General features: G+C 55.0%; 1 protein-coding gene across 4 annotated transcripts in view; it reads left to right on the forward strand.

Annotated features, from left to right (window-relative positions):
- MYRF (myelin regulatory factor) overlaps positions 1 to 19,772 on the forward strand; it is a 107,549-nt gene that overhangs the window by 75,018 nt on the left and 12,759 nt on the right. For 3 of the 4 annotated variants that reach the window (XM_074998039.1, XM_074998042.1, XM_074998043.1), the window contains 13 exons: positions 449 to 644; positions 1,298 to 1,374; positions 1,790 to 1,900; positions 2,510 to 2,600; positions 5,348 to 5,548; positions 6,415 to 6,523; positions 6,915 to 7,024; positions 11,453 to 11,613; positions 12,430 to 12,502; positions 12,817 to 12,905; positions 14,300 to 14,368; positions 16,502 to 16,582; positions 19,095 to 19,180. In XM_074998039.1, coding sequence (XP_074854140.1) covers positions 449 to 644; positions 1,298 to 1,374; positions 1,790 to 1,900; positions 2,510 to 2,600; positions 5,348 to 5,548; positions 6,415 to 6,523; positions 6,915 to 7,024; positions 11,453 to 11,613; positions 12,430 to 12,502; positions 12,817 to 12,905; positions 14,300 to 14,368; positions 16,502 to 16,582; positions 19,095 to 19,180 — 1,454 coding nt within the window. The remainder of the gene's footprint in view (positions 1 to 448; positions 645 to 1,297; positions 1,375 to 1,789; positions 1,901 to 2,509; positions 2,601 to 5,347; positions 5,549 to 6,414; positions 6,524 to 6,914; positions 7,025 to 11,452; positions 11,614 to 12,429; positions 12,503 to 12,816; positions 12,906 to 14,299; positions 14,369 to 16,501; positions 16,583 to 19,094; positions 19,181 to 19,772) is intronic. The other variant, XM_074998041.1, reaches the window with a different exon arrangement.

The following is a 19,772-nucleotide window of genomic DNA, read 5'->3' on the forward strand; positions in this document are numbered from 1 at the left end:
GCTTTGAACCCCAGGCAATCCCGTCTAGCACATGGGGATCTGTGAGTCAATGACACCATGTCCCAGAAGTTCACCAGAGGGGGTTCTTTGGCTTCCGCGCAACCTGTGAAGTAGAGTACCTACAGACGATCCATGCAGAGCGGAGCCAGTCGCACGACACTAGTTTTCGGCTACTGGTCTTTATGAAAGGACAAGTAAAAATTTGTACAGTACCTCCCTGTTTTTACTGCCCCACATCAGCCATTCAGGGACTGGCTGTAGGGTATAGGGTCAGAAGCAGGAGGAGAGCCGGCCTGTGTGATCATTAATGAGACGAGACGTGTCCATGAAACGCTCTGTTTGTGCTGCCTCCCCCGGCTATAAATTATCCGTCTGTGCAGAGATATCAGGAGGTTGTTCGTCCTTCCGTCTAACACCCACTGCCTTCTCTTCCCACCTCGGTGCTCAGCCCCCCGCCCACGTACCGGGTGGACGCAGACAAAGGGTTCAACTTCTCGGTGGGGGACGACGCCTTTGTGTGCCAGAAGAAGAATCACTTCCAGGTCACGGTCTACATTGGCATGATCGGCGACCCCAAGTATGTGAAGACCCCTGAAGGCCTGAAGCCCCTTGACTGCTTCTACCTGAAGCTGCATGGAGTGAAGGCAAGTCTGGGTGGGGAAGAGGGAGACCTTGCAAGAGCTGAAAGCCACTGCTGGGAGAGAGTGTTAGTGTCTGTAATGCGGGTGGTGTATGTGGCCGTGCAGGCTCTGTGTGTTTTGCATTAGACGTGATGATGTCAGCCTCTCCGTCGGCATCATCAGCCTTACATCACTGCATCCTGTTAGTGGGTGAGTGTGCAAGGGGTCAGTGAGTGGAACCCAGGTGTGACACAAGCACACGCAATCCTGCATGTATGCGTGTGTGAATCACAAGTGTAGTGACGCTGCACACAGGAAGGCTGGGAGCCTGGTTCCCCTGGGAAGTCTGGCAGGGGATGTGTCTATGGGCATAGTGGCTGTGTGCTGAAGTCTATGTTTGAGGCTCAGGGAAGAGGCTGTCCGGCCCCACCAGCGCAGAGAACCCCTGCAGAACGGGAGGGGAGGGACAGGTGACGGCAAAGGGACAAGGTAAACCTGCCTGTGTCTGAGCCGTGATTATGGAAGTGGGTGGAGGGGTAGTTGCGTGCACCTAGTTGCCGGGGTGATGGCTCCGTCGATGCCCGTGGGGCGAGTGGCTGGCTGGAGTGTCCCTGGCTGAGCGAGGGGAAAGCCCCATGGCTCCACGCTCTGTAATGTGCCACGGTCTGTCCCTGCAGCTGGAGGCCTTGAATCAGTCCATCAACATCGAGCAGTCGCAGTCTGACCGCAGCAAGCGGCCCTTCAACCCCGTCACGTGAGTATGGCCAGCGAAGGGGGCCGCTGTGGGGGGCTGTCACTGGAGAGCCCCCAAAGGAGGGAGGTGATTGAGGGACTCTGATGTGAAGCCCTCTGAGCATGGAGGGCAGTGTGGGACCAGGGGTACTATGGGGTGCTGTCAGGGAGGGCTCAGAATGGCAGTGTGTGTGACGTGTTCTCCCTCTGTCATCTTCTCCACACCAATGACTCCCCAGCCCTCCATGCCCAGAGCTCACTTCCCCTGTGGTGGTCTCCCTTGCTCCTCGGGCATTTTGGTAGCACCCTCTGCCGTGAGGAAGAGAAGAGGGTTCCGCAGATGACTGCAGCTGGGGGCTGCTCTGCCCACATGAGAGGAAATGGCAGCTCTCCCTGCAGCCTCCTTTCCAGCCATGTCCTCTGCTTCCCCCCTCCAGGGTCAACCTGCCCCCGGAGCAGGTCACGAAGGTCACTGTGGGACGGCTGCACTTCAGCGAGACCACGGCCAATAACATGAGGAAGAAGGGCAAGCCCAACCCTGACCAGAGGTATGGACCAGTCTGAGTCCCTCCGAGCTGGGACGGAGGGGTTGGCGGAAGCGTATGGGTCTCGCTGAGCCTGTCTGGCGGAGCAGACTGCTGCGGAGCTGCCCCTGCCGATGGCAGGATGGAGACGGGCTGCGGGAATGCACTGGCTGAGGTGTTTGCGGGGAGAGGCCCTAGGCAAGCAGGCGCTGCCATGGTTTCAGAGCCCATCTGACAGCTGGCCTCCGGGCTCCAGCAGCATCGTGGCCCCAACACCATGCTGAGGAGCTAGCTGAGTACTGACATGGAGGGAAGAGCACATGCTCATTGGTCACCGTCACCAGGGTTACCTGGGTTTCCATGGCAACCACTGCTCAAGGTACCCAGCTGTGAGGGCTGCCAGGATCCCAGTGTGGGCAGTTCCTGCCACAGGCCTTGGAGGAGCCTGTGCTATGGCAGAGGGGAGCGGATGGCTAGAGACCTGAGCACTGGCTGGGTCAGAGTGTGGCCCTGTCTGGGGAGGTGCGGGGACTTCCCTGTCTGTGGGAGGGGAGGCGACGTCTGCCAGGCCCTCACCCCCGAGGCGCTTCTCCCCTGCTGCAGATGGCCCATGTGGGTGGCTGTCATTTGCAGGTATTTCATGCTGGTGGTGGCACTTCAGGCCCACGCCCAGAACCAGACCTACACGCTGGCTGCCCACATCTCTGAGCGCATCATTGTCAGAGTAAGTCTTCCCGACTCTCAGTGCATCCCAGTCCTCTCTCTGGCCCTTTGGGGCCTCACTGCCCTTGGCTTGACTGTTGGGCTCCTTGCTCCCGTCTCTTGGCTTTTCTATTCCTCCACCAACCCTTGTCTGGCTCTTCAAGGCCCCTGCTGCCCTTTCTCCCCATTCTCTGACCGCCTTTCTGGGAGACGGCTTCCAACCCCAGCCAGGCTTCATGAGGAAGGCAGCCCGTGTGTTCCTGAAGGAACCCGACACAGAGACAAAGGCACGTTCTCCAGGAGGGGAGAGCAAGGCAGGGGACGTGTCATCTGGGAAGGGGCCACGGGGAGCAAGGGACCAATGCTGCCAGCAGATCTTCAGTAGGTGTCCTGGCTGCATTTTCCCAGTGCCTGCGGGCGACTGTCTGAGGGCAGCAGTGCGGTAGGCTGGAGTCATGGCCAGGCAGGAAAGAAACTGGATTCCCCTGACAGGTTCTCCTGGTGTTCAGCTAGTCAAGCTCTCTCCGACCTGGGGAACAGGAGCGTGAGGTTCTGAGGAATGTAGCTCTGGGGAAGGGGCTGGTTGTGTCCCCATGTGGCTGCTCAGGAGCAGGCAGCAGTGAGAGCCGGGCTATGACGTTGGATTGGCTGTCTCCGCCCAGCCGCCTTTTAAGTGCTTTGTCCATTTCCTCTAGCAAAGGGCCAGTTCGGGGGTAAAACACAAACGGAGGGCGGACGGGGACCCCGGAGTCTGCAGACAAGTAAGTACATGATGAGCTATGCAGTCTCCGAGGGGCTCCACCACAGAGCTGAGGGGAAAGCAGACGGCCTGGACCACACAGACCCAACCCCCGAGCAGGGCACAGTTGCAGCCAGTGCAGAGATAAGACAGAGTCCAGTGGTTATCTCCCTGTGAGAGACCCCAGCCGTGCATGGTGGGAAGGAGAGGTGGCATGGCCACTTTCTGGCAGCCCCTGCTCTCCTGCAGTCCCTGTCCCAGCCGTACTGGCCTCTTGGGCAGTGAGTCTCTGTGGGCCTCCCTCGGGGCAGGGCAAGTCAGCACAGGTCCAAGGACTCAGGAGCGTGAGGCCCAGGAAGTGGAGGGGAAAGACGCGGGCACAGCTGCGGAGTTTTGTCTGTCGGCTGGTGCCTGCGGACAGAACCTCGACTGGAGGTTGGACCGGCGGGCAGAGAACACCCCGTGGCAGGGCTGTTGCCTCACCAAGTGCAGGCAGGGGTTTGTTGTCATGAGCTCTGGGAACAAATCTCCTCACCCCTCGCTGACCCTGTCTCCTGCTCCTCTCTCTGGTTTCGCTGCACGGCTTGCTAGTGCTCCAGACCTCTGCCTCCCACCCCCAGTGAGCCTGTGGCCACGTGCCCGCCCCCGCTGGCCGCACCACCCTGCACTGGAAGTGGGGCTCAGGTGGGCTCCTCCCTAGCATCCTCCTGCAGACCTGGTGCCGCTGGCTTTCAAGCTGTGGGGTCACAGCCTGGTGACAGTTCAGGTGCAGGTTCAACCTCTCTGGTCTGGCACCTTGAGGACCTGACCAGTGCCGGACAAGAGAATTTGCCAGATTCCAGGAGGTCAATATCCTCTAGAACATCACCAACACTTCCGCTGCTAATTGGGCTCAAAGGAGACAGTTGGGGCAAATTTTAGCTTCATAAAAGCACAGAACACTGAGTGTCAGGGGTGGTGGCTGAAAACGAACTTTATACGACCGTGGGAAACTTGGCCACACCCATGATAAGTGCTCATCCAGCTAACTAAAATCATGCCGGATTATGGATGTTGCTAGATGAGAGTTCGGGACTCGAGGGGTTCAATCTCTACCTGCACCTGAGCTTTTTCCTGGGTGTCAGGACAGGGGCCCTTTCTGGCTATGTCTGTGCTGCAATAAACAGTCCTGCCCTGGCCATGCCTGGCTAGGGCTGGAGGTTATGAAAGCGCAGTGTAGACTTTTGGGCTTATGTTGGGGATGGTCTCAGAGCCTGGGCTCCAACCTGAACCTGAATGTCTGCCCTGCAGATTTACCCCCCTCCTGCCCCACAAGCCTGAGTCAGCTGCCCTGAGCACCGATGTGTGTGTCTGTCTTGTGACATTGCTGGGTGTGCAGGCACTGGCCAGGGCTATAAAAATGTAGTATATGGAGGTGTGTGTCTCATAGAGCTGGAAGGCACCTTGGGAGGTCATTGAGGCTGGTCCCCTGTGTTCTTGGCAGGACCAAGCACTGTCCCCTCCTTTTTAAATCTATTTTGCCCCAGATCCCTAAATGGCCCCCTCAAGGGTTGAACTCACAACCCCAAGCTGGGCAGGCTAATTCTTAAACTACTGAGCTACCCCTTACCCTGCATTGAGCTGTCCCTTGCAGAGGTTCCAGCCCCCCTCCCATATGAGGTAACCTTTGTCTGGACTCAGGGTCCATTTTGGCTCCCTGAGCCCATTTACCATGTTTTCCCCATCCAGGCCAGTGATTGGAAGCCAATGGCAAGCAGCCAGGATAGGAGCTGGGATTTCCCATCACATGGGGCTGTAACTGCTGTGTACAGGTGCTTATGTGCCCTCTGTCCCAGCTGCGCCTTGTCCCTCCACTGCATGTTTCAGGAGGATGAGTCTGGAGGAGATCCCTGCTCACGGGTCTCTCGAAACTGCCCTCGCTCACTCTGTTTCTGCTGGGCGGCTCCTGCCTCTTTGGTTTCATCCCCTTTGGAAGATCCCTGCTGCTGCTTAGGAGGCTTTTCAGTCACTGTCCTCTTGGCTCTCCACAGGCCTCCAACCCCGGTCAGTTCGAGAGTGACAGTGATGTCCTCTGGCAGCGGGCGCAGCTCCCCGACACGGTCTTTCACCACGGCCGTGTCGGCATCAACACAGACCGCCCCGACGAAGCCCTGGTGGTCCACGGCAATGTGAAGGTCATGGGATCACTGATGCACCCATCAGACATCCGAGCCAAAGAGGACATCCAGGAGGTGAGAGCTGGGGAGGGCTGGCAGGACACAGGAGGCCGGTCTGAGATGTGGGGAGGTCCTGGAGAGGTCCTTAAAAGTTCCCATGCTCATGTGAGTATGCACCACCTGAACAGCTGTGCTGGAAAGCCCGTTGAGTACAGGGTCTCTCCAGGGAGCATGTACGCAGCCTTACGCCCCACAGGCCGGAAATCCCATCAGACCACAACAACTTCTCTCCCAGGCCCGGCCTGTCTCAGCTCTTATAGCTGGAACCAGAATGTGCAAAACCACAGCCCTGAAAACCACCAAAGACATCAGGCCAAACTTTATCCAGCCTAAACTAGCAACCTGTCAGAGCCTGGGAGGGGGGACCCTGGGGGAGTCTTAATTGACCTGGTAGGGATAATCTCTTCCAGCAAGATCAAATGGCACTAGTCTCAGAGACATGGTCTCTGCCAATGGAGAAACCATTGAGAACTTCCTGGGGGTGAATCAGATCAGTGGTAGCCTCTGCAGAGCAGATGGGGGACAAGTCGGAATTGGTGATTGTAAGGGTGCAGGGAGGGTGCGTTCTGTCAAATCTCTGAGTGCTGTTTTTGCCCTTCCCGCGGTGTCTGGGGCCTGGTGGGGCTCGCTCCCTTTTCTTGAGTCATTTGGTCTGGTCCTTGTTTGACAAATGGTGGATTTTGACCCTGGGTAGCAGACTGTGTCTGACAGAAGATGTCTGGTGAGGTGGGTGTTCTCATACTGGGTCTGGTGTCTATGGGCCCGCTGCTGTGGACTCTGCTCAGAGTTCTTGTGACCCTTGCTGTTCACTGCCTGGGGCCAGGTTCTTGGACTCTTACAGAGCAGCGTCCAACTTACAGATCTGTGTTTGCCCCGTCCAGGTGGACACCACAGAACAGCTGAAGAGGATCTCCCGTATGCGGCTGGTGCACTATAACTACAAGCCGGAGTTTGCTGCCACTGTGGGCATTGAAAGCACGTCTGAGACAGGTATGGTCCTGGTGCCAACCCAACTTGCAGTGCCCCATGCTGCTCCATGCCAGCTGAACTGGTGCCTCTCACGTCAGCTCTGCAGCTGTTCAAAGAAACTGCAGAATCCATATAAGGCATACACAGAACCTGGAATCAGATTTATCCAGCTGTTTTTCATTGGCTTTAGATGGGGGATACGTTCTGGCTGTGCACAGGCCGTTCAGGAAATGAAGTTCCCTGCATGCTGTGTCTTGGCAGCTCTGGGATGGATATTGGTTTCCTGTTAATCACTGCATAGAGTGTGGGGCTCACGTCAGCAGTCAGGTGACTCCTGAGAAGGAGTCAGCAACTGTGGAAGGTGTCTGCGGGGGCCAGAGCCAGGGTGATTCGTGCTGTGGTTTCCCTGCAGGTGTCATTGCTCAGGAAGTGAAGGAGATTCTCCCAGAAGCAGTGAAAGACACTGGAGACATGGTCTTTGCCAATGGGAAAACCATCGAGAACTTCCTGGTGGTGAATAAGGTCAGAGCAGATGGGGGATGAGTAGGAGTTGGTGATTATGAGGGTGAGGGGAGGATGGGGAATTGTGCTGAGTTTTATTTCCCCCCTTTGCATAAAGAAGGAGATGTAACACTCAAAATCTGATGCCTGGAAACGTGTCTCTTCCCAGCACCTTGTGTAAAAGTCTCTCCTGCTTTAGTTCCAGCTAGATATGTTCAGTCACTGAGCATTGGCATGTGGTCACTCTGCAACCTGCAGTCTGGAGTCATGTCCCTGCTGGTTGGTGAGGGCCAGTGGGAAAGACCTGAGCCCAGTGATGGTGGACATGGACAGCTCTTCCCTGAGGGAGGGCAGGTTCCTGGCTTCCCTTAACTAGGTTCTTGCAAGGCCTGTGCCCCATCCAAAAAAAAAAAATCTCTTATCAAATTGTTACTACTTAAACCCTTGTGCTCCGAGTGGAGCACAGGTCAGCTACAGGTCTCCTCCACTTCACTCTGTCTCTGGACAAAACTTCCAGCTGACTCGAGGAGCGCCCCAGCTGTTGTCCTTCAATCTCAGTAGATCTTCTCCACATTGTCCGAGGTCTTCCTCTTTTGCATTGTTCTTGTGGGTTCTGTTTGAGAGCTTGATGGAGTCTGCTGGATGATGGTTTTCTGAAAGTGTGGCCCAGCCATCCCCACTTTCTTCTCTCGATTTAAACATCAAGTGGTTCTTGTCCTGCTCTGTTCCAAAGCTCCTCATTTGTGACAAAGACTTGCCATTTGATATGACAGAAGTACCTCTGGTATCTATTTATAAATGTCTGTAGCTTGTGACTTGAAGACTTTTTAGTACGCCAGGTCTCGCATCCATACAAGAGCACACTCTTCACATTTGTATTGAAGATCCGCAGTTTCATCTTCCCAGATATTATTTGTGAACTCCATACGGAATGGAGAGTCTTGAATGCAGCTGTTGCTTTCCTTATCCTGGAATTGATATCCTTATCTGTTCCTCCATCTCTGTCCATAGTACTCCCCAAGTAGGTGAACTGCTCAACATTTCCAGGTCATCCCCTCCCAGGGTGATGGTGGTGTTGTTGGGTCGGCTGATCGTCATTGTTTTGGTCTTCCCCTTCTTAATGCCCAGTCGAGACACTGAGGCAGTGTATTGTCTAGTGTTGTGACCTTTCATGTCAGTGTGAAAGGAGGGTGACATCATCAGCAAAATCAATGTCCTCTAGCTGTTTGAAAAAGTGTCCACTGAATGCCTCATTGATGGCTGTTTATTGTCCTGTTCATAATCCAGTCCACTGTGGTCAAGAACAGGAAAGAAGAAATCAGAGAAGCCACTGCCCACCTGAAAAGCAGAAAAGCACTGGCTCCAGGCAACACCCCCGCAGAAGCAATCAAGGCAGGTAGTGAGACATCAGTCAAAGTGATGTATAATCTGCATGGGAAAATTTGGGATATTGAAGAGATCCCACAAGACTGGAAACATGGCTACCTTATCCAGCTTCCAAAGAAAGCCAGCTGGAAGAAATGCAAGAACTGGAGAGGCATCGTGTTACTGTACATTCCAGGAAAAGTGTTCAGTAGGATTACCTTGGGGCAAAGGAAAACAGAAATAGACAGACAGCTCAGGACCAGCTTCCAAAGCAAGAGATCTTGTACTGACCAAATAGCAACTCTCAGAGCGATCACAGAATAAGTGCTTGAGTAGAACTCTCCCTGGACAGAACCTTCATAAACTTTGAAAAAGCCTTCAACAGGATTGAGAGAGACACTTTGTGGAAACTGCTGCAACACCAAGGTATCCCATCCAAAATTATTAACCTGATCCATTCAATGTATAAACCCTCAACGTGCCGAGTTGTTCACTATGGTGTCTTGACAGAACCCTTCAGCATGCTCTCAGGTGTGCGGCAAAGGTGCCTGTTGTCATCTTTCCTTTTCTTGATTACCGTTACCAGATTAGGGCTCAGTGTCTAATCATCCTGTTGTGGGTCAGATGACAAAGGAGGCAGTGAGGCAGCTTGGAGCAGTGTTTCTCAAACTGTATTTAAAAAAAAAAGGTACCCCTTTTTTAAAAAAAAAAAAAAAAAAGGAAGAAAATTAAGTATCCCCAAACTTCTCTCACATGCCCACCAAGGGTACGTGTAATGGCCCTAGGATAATCTGAGGTTTGAAACAAGTGCTATTCAACCTGCCCAGACTCTTTCAGGCATCAGATTTGTTTTGCATACCACCAAGTTACACCTCACTCAAAAACCAATTACTGACAAAAACATGTGAAAATATCTCAGAAGACTCCTACTGAAAACTTGCTGACTTTCTATCGTCTCATTATCCAATAAATGAATTGGAATAGAAATACTGTACTTATACTTCATCATAAGGCATATGAAGCAGGAGAAGCAAGTCATTGTCTGAATGAACTTTAGATGGTACCGGTTTCACTAGTGCTTTCATATAGCCTGTTGTAAAACTCAGCAGATATCTAGATGAGTTGGTGTACCCCCTGGAAGACCTCAGCGTACCTCCCCCGGTGGAGAACCATTGGCTTGGAGCACCTGGATCCTTCAGATCTCTTCGGCTCTGGGCAGTCTGGATCTTGACTGCAGTTGTGACCTGACACTGCACTTGCTCCATTGGTGTTGATCTCCATTGGCAGGGGAGAAAAACCTGGTGTCTGTGCTGATCTTGCTTGGTCTGACTGCTGCCTTTCGTGTTGCTGACCATGAGTTTGGTTGACTCTCCTGTAGATCACTGGTCCCCAACCTTTTCATTAACATGGCACGCTTGAAAGGAGAGAATTCCACGGCGCACCCACTTTTTTCAGCTAAATCGATTGCTCATGAACATCCCATTGACTTACATTTACTATGGTTATGGTCTTACCAGAGAGGTTTGCAACACAGTAGTGCATACAACAAGCTTAACGAGGATCAAATGCATTAATGTTTCAAAGCCACCACACAAAACACCGTCTTCAATAGATTGAAAAAAAAAAAAAAGCGGGCAAGTAAACACAACCCATGTTGGAGAGGTTCAGTAATTGAGTAATGGCTGAACATTTCAGTGGTTGCTCCATTATTTGCTGGGGTTGGTAGAGGAGGTGGCTCCAGAGAGCAGGCTCCCTTCCCAGACAGCCCATTGGAGCTGGGGTGTGGCATTTATACCATGTCCCAGTTCCAACAGGTTCCCATCTGCCCACCTTCCCTCCTTCTCACGAGGGGGTTGAGATAGGGGACCAGGCTCCCCGCCAGCCCATTCAGGCTGGGAAGCAGCATTTCAGTTGTCTCCTGGTGCAAACGGGTTCCTGCGGGGTCAGCATTTCCCCTTGGAGCGGTTCTGCTGGGACTCAGGCAGCCTTGCTGCTTGAACTGTAACTGGTGCAGGGTCGTCAATTATCCCTTCCCTGCCCCCACCGTGGTGGCTCGCCAAAGAGCCAAGGAGAGGGGAAATTGGTGAAATTTCAGGGCACACTTGGCAGTTCTTACAGCACACCAGGGTGTTGTGGCACACCAGTGGAAAACCACTGCTGGAGATCATAGTGGGAACAAACAGGACTGATCTTGGGGGCTCTGTTCCATTGTGGCTGCAGGTCAATTCCCCTCCATAGTTAGATGACCAGGTGGCAACAATAGCCAGATGTGTGTGCGTGTGGTGGGGAGGGGTTATCCCTTCTGCATCTGCCTCTTGTAGCTCTCTTATTTGGGTGCCACCTGTGTTCTGTGCGTCCCAGTTAGATTCCTGCAGTGCACCCTACAGGGGCTGCTGCAATAGCAACATGCAAGCAGGAGATGGGGCGAAGCCTGGAGTGGGTGGGGGAAAGGGCTGCTGGTGTCCGTGGGGTGTCCCATCGGGGCCTGGTTGCCAGGGACAGTTTGCCAGGTTGGTTTTGAGTTGAGAGTTACCTGTGGGGTGCAGAGGCCCCGTGCAGGGAGCAGGCCCCCCACTGTGCTGAGCACACCAATCAGCCAGTTGCCCACAGGGCCCGGGGTGGGATTGTGCCAAGACACAGTGGGGACACAAAACAGGAACAGAGTTGGGGTATAAGGCGGCGATGCCTGAGAGCATCTCCCCGCCCCTACTGAGACAGCACTGCAGTTGTGAGCAGTGGGGCCTGGGACCGGAGTGCCTGGCATATTGAAGAGGGTGCTGCTGGTAGCACTCTGGGGCATTGGGGTTTGCTCAGTTGGCCAGGCTGCCCAGGGCCGTTAGTGCCCGAGACCCTCGAGAGTCCAGGTTTGGCTCCAACAAAGTGTGAACATTAAAAACAGTGTGTAAATCTCAGCAGCCTGATGGCCACGCCATGATGAGGTGCTTCCCTTGCTGGAGGGCTGAGCAATGCACTGAGTCAGGACATGTTTGAGGTGACTGATCAGAAGAAGGCTAGACAGGTCTGGGGGGGGCTGCCCCTCTGCTACCGGAGAGAGCTCACACTGAGTGGTGTCACCGCCTGCAGGAGCGGATCTTCATGGAGAACGTGGGGGCGGTGAAGGAGCTCTGCAAACTGACTGACAACCTGGAGACCCGCATCGACGAGCTGGAGAGGTGGAGTCATAAGCTGGCAAAGCTCAAGCGGCTGGACAGCATGAAGTCGACGGTCAGCTCTGGGGCATTCAGGTACACGCGTCCTCCCTCCCCTCCAAACGTGGGAACAAGGGGCAGAAAGGGACAGTCCACCTCAGGCCTGTTCACCCTGTCAGCCTGCAGCGGAGGCGCACCGGGAGATTCCAGCACCACTCTAGATCTAGAGAAGTTATTGTTCCCCTCTATTCAGCACTGGTGAGGCCACATCTGGAGTATTGCATCCAGTTCTGGGCCTCCCAGTATAGAAGGGATGTAGGTGCACTGGAGAGGGTCCAGGGGAGGAGGACAAAAATGATTAGGGAGCTGGAACACACAGCCTCTGAGGAAAGGCTGAGGGATTTAGGCTTAATTAGTTTGCAGAAGAGAAGAGTGAGGGGCGTTTTGATAGCAACCTCCAGCTACCTGAAGGGAGGCTCTAAAGAGGATGGAGAGAGGCTGTTCTCAGTGGTGACAGATGCCAGAACAAGGAGTAATGGTCTCGAGTTACAGAGTGGGAGGTGTAGCTTGGATATTAGGAAAAACTGTTTCCCCAGGAGGGTGGTGAAGCACTGGAATGTGTTACTGGGACAGGTGGTGGACTCTCCATCCCTAGAAGTTTTTAAGTTTCAGCTTGACAAGGTCCTGGCTGGGGTGATTTAGTTGGATTAGTTCTGCTTTGGGCAGGGAGTTAGGCTCGCTGATCTCCTGAGGTCCCCTCCAGCCCTAGGATTCTGTGCAGCTGGGCTGGCTGCTGAGCTCATTGGCCCACAGCGGGGCTTGCAGCTCTCTTCCTGCAATTACTGGGGCAAGTCCATATTCTGCACCCCCCGCTAGGCACATCCTGCCTCACCTCCTCTTTTCTCCTTGCAGCCAAACAGGAAGTCAGTTCAGCCGTGCAGGAAGTGTGCCCCACAAAAAGAGGCCCCCCAAAATGGCCAGCAAGGTACGGGGGTGGCTTTGGCAAAGCGATGTGAGGCATGACAGTACGGGCTGTATCTGGACAGCGTGGGTGTGTCCGGGGCCTCAGTGCAGAGCCTGGGCCCGGCGTACTGGGGAGCTGTGCAGCGAGTGGGACCTGTGTCCTCCTGCCACCCCTACTCCTGCTCCCAGGACCGTCTGGCAGTGGGGCATTGTGGGATGCAGGAGGAATGGCCTCCAGCAGTGCAGAGCTGCAGGGGAGAAGCCCCAGGGCAGAGTGAATAAAACGGGTGAGCCCTGCACGGGGTGGGCAGCTGATTCTCCGACATTTCCCTGCAGTCCCCATCTGTTGTCACGGAACAAGCCTGCATCAGCCAGCGCTTCCTGCAAGGCACCATCATCGCCCTGGTCGTCGTCATGGCATTCAGGTGCGTCACTGCGCAGCCCTGCAGCTGCTCTCTGTCCTCAGCACTGGGAGATGTTTCCCCCGCCCCAGGGCACAGCAGGGACCCCTCCTCAGGAGACCCCTCCAACTCACACTGCCCCAGGGCACAGCAGGGACCCCTCCTCAGGAGACCCCTCCAACTCACACACTGCCCCACGGCACAGCAGGGACCCCTCCTCAGGAGACCCCTCCAACTCTCACACTGCCCCAGGGCACAGCAGGGACCTCTCCTCAGGAGACCCCTCCAACTCACACACTGCCCCACGGCACAGCAGGGACCCCTCCTCAGGAGACCCCTCCAACTCACACACTGCCCCAGGGCACAGCAGGGACCCCTCCTCAGGAGACCCCTCCAACTCTCACACTGCCCCACGGCACAGCAGGGACCCCTCCTCAGGAGACCCCTCCAACTCTCACACTGCCCCACGGCACAGCAGGGACCTCTCCTCAGGAGACCCCTCCAACTCACACACTGCCCCACGGCACAGCAGGGACCCCTCCTCAGGAGATCCCCACCCCCCACTCGTGCACTGCCCCACGGCACAGCAGAGCCTCGCCTCGGGAGATCCCCACTCACCCCTGCCCCACCTCAGGCACACTTAACTGCCTTTGTAGGAGGGAGAGATTCGCCCCACCCTACCAGCCTCTCCACACCCAGCACCTGGCAACGCTCTGGTCTCACACCTCCCCCACCATGCCCTCCTGCTCGTTGGCTCCCGCTGGCTCCCCTGCGAGTATCTTCCTGCCAGGCACGCAGGGCATGCTCCCTCTGGGCACGGCTCCCTCCCTCCTCACGGCTTCTGTGATAAGCGGGTGCTGGGAGTGTGTGAGACCAGCTCTTATTGACACCTGTGGGAGTCACACCTGCTTACATGGGGGCTGAATTGGGCCCCAGGCCTCACCTTACAACTCTGGGCTACGTATTCTGAGACAGCAACCCCTGCCACCGCGGGAGGGAGCCTGTTTCCTTCTCAGACTAGTTTCCAGGCCTCCTCCTGTGCTGGGCCCTGTATCTGCGATGTCCTATCTCAGATCCTTTCCCCTGCCTGCCCCAGTGTTCCTGTCTGAACAGTACTGTCCTGTTCAGGGCCAGGGGGATACCTCATGGCAGCCACCTCAGCCATAAAGCCTTGTAGCTAGATGTTGTATCTGTTACGTCAAGGAGCGGAGGGTAAAAAGAGCCCTGTATGAGCACCCCATGACGATAGCTGGGCTGCGGAGGGAGTGGTGGCTGGCCTGCAGTCGCCCACCTAACCTTGATGAGTTTGGACCATTGAGACTGACAGCCGCTGTGGTGCTGCACGGAGAGAATCACTTTCCTCCCACCACAGTGCAGATATTTCCTCAGGCACATAACCGTCTCCGTCTCTTTCCCAGTGTGGTGTCCATGTCCACGCTTTACGTGCTGAGCTTGCGCAACGAGGAGGAACTTGCCGATATTGATGGGTAGGTGTCCCCCTCATGCAGACGTTCCCCAGAACGTGCGGTGGCTCCCTGGGGTCTGCAGAACTCAACAGACGGAAGGGAATTCAGAGATGAGCAGGAAGGACGAGCCCGGGGTGGGAAGGATTAAAGGAATGATGTGGCTTTGCCCACACATGTCAGTAGAGGGGAAGTGGAGTTATGATGTCCGTCTTCTCAGTCGGAACTGGAAGGAGATGGGGAAACTAACCAAGATACAGCTATAGCGGTGCCAGATGGGTGAGGCGGGAGAGAGCCAGACAAGCTTTGGAGTCGCACGCAGCTCTTCTTGGGGGTGGGAGGTATTCACAGCATCACAGCCGAATGCAGGGTGGAACAGATTGTTTAGTGTCAGTAGTGTGTGTTGTAAGGGGCTATACCAGGTCCAGTGGAGCGTTAACATGCTGCGACTGTAGGGCACAATGAGGGAGCTGATGAGTTGCAGGTAATTGTAATAAGTCATAAATCTGGCAGGCCTCTTCAGGCCCTGATTTTTAATGTCTAGGAGAGCGATGAACGTAAGCACTGGCAGACTCGTCTTTCAAAAGTGTTGGGCAGTTCCCCTTTGAGAATACAGCCTGGGAGGTCAGTGATGGAGTGGCTGCTCTGGGATGTGCTCGCCCACTGCTGGCGGGGAGGTTTGCGTCTTTTGTCCCTCTCCTGGATAAGTTCATTCAAGAGTGTAGTGATTGTCTGGTCTTACCTGTGTGGTTGTTCCTGGGGCTTATGGTGCTTCGGGTGAGGTACCTGGCATGGGTAGGATACCTACCTGGTCAGGTGTGTGATCTGGGTGCTGGTCATTGTAGCAGTGAAAAGATGTCTGCAGATTTTGCAGCGGCTTCGAGTTGGTGTGTTCTGGTCTGATGAGGAGCTTTGAGATACGGAGAGGCTATATGGAGGCAGAAGAGGGGGGTCATGACAGATTTATTTTCAGGAAGGGATCCCCACTGAGTACGGGTTGTAGTTGTTTGCTATGACCCCCTAAGGTTCCCCGTAAGGTAGGTAACAGCTTGGTTGGGGTGATGGTCAGAAGGGGTTTCATCTCTGTTCTGAAGCATGTTTTCCCAGGGTATCGGGTTGGCCTGTTCCATGATGCAGTTTACTTCTCTGGTGCAGTGTCCCTATTTTTGTGAAGGGGGTTTTAAGCGCGTTAAGGTGTGAGCTTCTCTCTCTCCACAGCAGGAGTTGGTCTAATACAAGATAGCACCTCCCTCGCTCTGTTACTCTCCTGTCCTGGGACTGACATGGCTGCAATTCTGCACACATGGGATACATCTGGGCCAGAAAGCCATTCCTGACACTGAGCTGTGCTAGGCTGGGGAAGAATAGCCAGGGGCACTGGTGAATCACTTGGAGGCACCTCACATGGATCACACAGTCCCCTGGAGAATGGAGAGCAGGGCCCCAGTGGGAAGGATTGGATGAGACCCAGCACTTGAGGGTGGGAGAGTCGATAATAGAAACATTGATAATTAGCAGCTTCTTGGCTGTGGAGACTAATGAGCAGACGCTGCAGAGCTGGCCAGAGTACATTCCCTATTCCTTGCCAAGCTCAGCAGGCAGAGGCCGGAGTGATGCCAGCTCTGGTTAGCTGCCTCAGGCAAAAAGGGAGAAGCAGGGGAATTAAAACCAAGGGACTGATGGTTGGCTAGAAACGTGTCCTGGTGGCGTTTGTTAGAAGGGCTACCCTGGGCATTTGGAGCTCTTGGCTGTGGAGCGAAGAGGCCCCATGGCTCTGCTGACATCAGTGGAGCTAGGCCAGTTTGCATCAGCCGAGGCCTGAGCACAGCAGGGGAGCGCGGTGCCCTGCCTGGATTCCCTGCCCACTTCTTCACGGACGATCGCAGATGGGGTCTTAGTGGACTTGCATCAAGTCGTTATTGGCACTGGCGTTACTGCATAACTGATCTCTCTTCCTCTCTCTCCCTCCCATTTCTGGCCAACCCCCATCTGCTCCCTGCACTTCTCCAACCCAACCCACTTTCATTCCTGTATTTCCTGTCCCCTTCCCTCCTTGCCTCTGGCCTTTCATTTCTGTCCCCCTCCCTCCCTTCCTCTCTGTCTTTCTCTTTCCCTCTCACCTTGTCTCCCCTCCTCTCTCTTCTTGGTGCCCTGTAGCTCTTTGGCTGTGCCCACTGCCTGTCTCCTGGCCCTTTTTCGGCACAGGGGTCCTGGGGTCCCGGTTGCTCTGTGCCCACGGTACGTTACTTGCCTTTCATTATCCTCTCGGGTTGAGTGCTGCCTCCCTCCTCCGCCACCTCCTCTTCTCTCTCGTCTCTCGGCATTACAGAACACGCAGGTGCTGCTAACAAAAGAGGAAGGCCAGAGGGTGAAGCAGCATGGCTGAATGGCCAGGCCATGTGAGTCAAACAAGTATCCTTCTGACTGTGGGGCTCCCAGCCAGCAGGAAGGAGCCTGGGTGCCAGCACATCAGGTGGGAACTGGGGGGCTCAGTGGGAATTTGAAGAGCAAACAGCTAAAGGTGGATGAAAAACAAACAAAAAAATACAGTTTTAAGTAGGTTAAAGGCTAGAAAGCAGCATGAGGCTCATTAGGCTGCCTGGACCATCAGCGAGCAAAGGGGCATGAGTGGAGAATGGTTCTCAGCAGAGCCACCGTTCCTTCCTGCCAGCTGTGGGACCAGCCCTGGAGTCAGGCGCCTCTCCCAGTAAGCAAGTGTATCTGACTCAGTCTCTAAACTAGTCAGTTCTGTCGGTGTCCAGCATAGCGGGTGTGAGAGAGAGACCCACCCACCCACGTGCCCTGCAAAGAGCTAAAGAGGAGGTGTGGAACGCATGAATAAGTTAGAGAGCAACAAGTGGGAGCAGATGTACAGCCCAGAGTTAGGACAGAGCTCACCTACCAGCTCTAATGTGCTCATATTAACCTGAGCTGTTGTACTTAGAGTTAAGACCAACCCTGGGAATTGCGGCCTGGCCAGCCTCACTTCAGTTGAGGAAATGGGTCGAAATGTAAGTTCGGAAGAGAACTACAAAGCAAACCAGGAATGCCCGAACCAGCCCAGCTCCCAGAGAGAAAACTCACTTCTCGCCAGTTTCTTAGAACCCTTCAGTCACATCAACAAAGGGTGCACAGAGCAGAACCGGGCGGCTTGATATTTTGGAACATTCCAAAAACTCCTGCTGTAGCCCTTCACTAGAGGGTGTCTTCGCGAGCGAGGATTCCTGGGATGTGAAGCAAAGCCCTGCCCTAATTAGGAACTGGATAAAAGACAAAAAACAAAGCCTAGGAAAGGCTTTTGTCACGGCAAAAAGTTAGCATTGAGTATCCCGGGGCCAGGCTGGAGCCAGCATTGTTTGTTAGTGACCTGAAAATGGAAGCAAAATTTGCAGAGGACCCAACATTGTTTAGGTTACGCAAGATGAGGGGTATCTCTACGCTTGCAGGAAGATTGACTCAGTCAGGGTTGATCTTCCAGAGTTCGATTTCAAACAGTTTTGAAATCGAACCCTCTGGGGTTGGCGGTCAGCCCTGGACTACTCCATTATCGCGAGGAGTAAGGGAGGGAGACAGGAGAAACTCTCCTGTTGAACTCCCTGTGTGTGGACGGCCAGGGAAGTCGATTGTAGGGAAGTCAATTGTAGCTAGGCAATTGCTGTAGCTCCAATGGTGTGTCTGCAGTTGACTGACCTCCCTCGTGTAAGCCAAGCCTAGAAGAGACAGTGAGGCGCTTGGCTCTACACATGACCAGACAGGAAAGATTCCCGGGCAGCTTTGCAGTCAGCTCAGGGAAAGCTCAAGCTGCCACCGTGGGCAGCAAGAGAAATAAGCTGAAGAGACGTGGAGTGGGGAATAATCCGACAATATTAACGGCCACGGTTATAGGTCATGAACGAGCCCCATTCAGGTGGCATCTTGGGAACAGCTCTGGTCAGCGTGCCTCAAAAAGGGGCCCGCTAAACAGAGTGGAGCTCTGGAGAGTCGCGGTGAGCCAGGAGAGAGCGCCCTCTGCGATGAGAGAGATCCGGCGGGAGAGCGCTGCTTCCTTTAGCAAGTGGGAGGGTGGAGGCGAGAGAGGCTGTACAGCGTGGGTGTACAGGGTGGAGGCGATACGGTAACTGCTGAGAAGAGAGAGGGGAGACCAGGTACTTCTCTTCACTCCCTCCTGTGATGCTAGCATAAGGGGACATTTCAAGAACGTAGTCAGGCAATACAGTTGAGTGTGATCAAATGAAACCCTTGACCCACAGCATAATTAGCATATGAAACCCCAAGCCAAGAGAGGACTGAGGGCAAGGGCTGCTGGGGTTAGACCTGTAACTGGGGGAAGACCCCGTCTGCTCGTGGGCGACGGCACCAAGGGAAAGCATGCAAAGCTCTGGGCCATAGAGTAGCCCCTAGCTGCTGGAAAGGGGGCGGGTTAGTTCATTACTCGCTCAGGAGCTTCAGATAATTTCTTTGGATGCAGCTAGAGCTGCTCAGTGCCAGCCCCGGGCCTTGGCCTGGCCTGGCCTGTGTTCCCAGCTCTGCCCTGTCTCTGCCTGCCTGGTCCTCCTCCCCCTTTCCTGTCACTAACCTTCCCTTGGCAGGATCTGCTCTCCATCCTCTCCTACCGCCCAGCTTTGGCTTTCTCTCTGGTTTCGTTCCCACCCTGCCCACTGCCTCTCACTCAGCTCCCGCTCCATACAGCTCTAGAAGGTCCTTGTGCTCCCTGGGTGAAAGGCCCTGATGCACATGTCCTGCTTTTCAGATTAAATCAGAACTTTGATAAGACTCACCTGGTTTCTTCCACGGCTTCGGCAGGCAGAGCTAGCAATGGCACTTCCCCACACCCAGGTAGGTACCGGCTCCGCGGGCTGGAGAGGGAGCGGGCGAGCAGGGATGTGCTTCTGCACTGGCCACGCCACTACTAGCAATGCCAACAGTGCCCTACTGCTGGAAGGCAGAATGGTAGAGTTCAGGCAGCTTCCCAGAAACTCTGATACAATAGGGGATGCAGCCATATCTTGGGGCGGCGGGGGCTGGGATACAGCAGAGGGGTGGGGCCGTGTGTCAGTAGTGGGGGCTCCTGGCTGTTGGGGTGCAGTGGGAGTGGGGCCGCGTATCGGTGCTGGGAGGTTCCTGGCTGCTGGGGTACAGTGGGGGTGGGGCCGCGTGTCGGTGCTGGGAGGCTCCTGGCTGCTGGGGTGCAGTGGGGGTGGGGCCGCGTGTCGGTGCTGGGAGGCTCCTGGCTGCTGGGGTGCAGTGGGGGTGGGGCCGCGTGTCGGTGCTGGGAGGCTCCTGGCAGCTGGGGTACAATGGGGGGATGGGGCCATGTTTGGGTGCTGGGGGGCTCCTGGGTGCTAGGGTACAGTGGAGGATGGGTCCATGTTTCGGTGCTGCTCCACTGGTGCTGATGCGCAGCAAGTCTCCATGGTGTTTGTCTTGC

Source organism: Carettochelys insculpta, chromosome 6, assembly GCF_033958435.1.
Source record: "Carettochelys insculpta isolate YL-2023 chromosome 6, ASM3395843v1, whole genome shotgun sequence".
Lineage (NCBI taxonomy): Eukaryota > Metazoa > Chordata > Testudines > Carettochelyidae > Carettochelys > Carettochelys insculpta.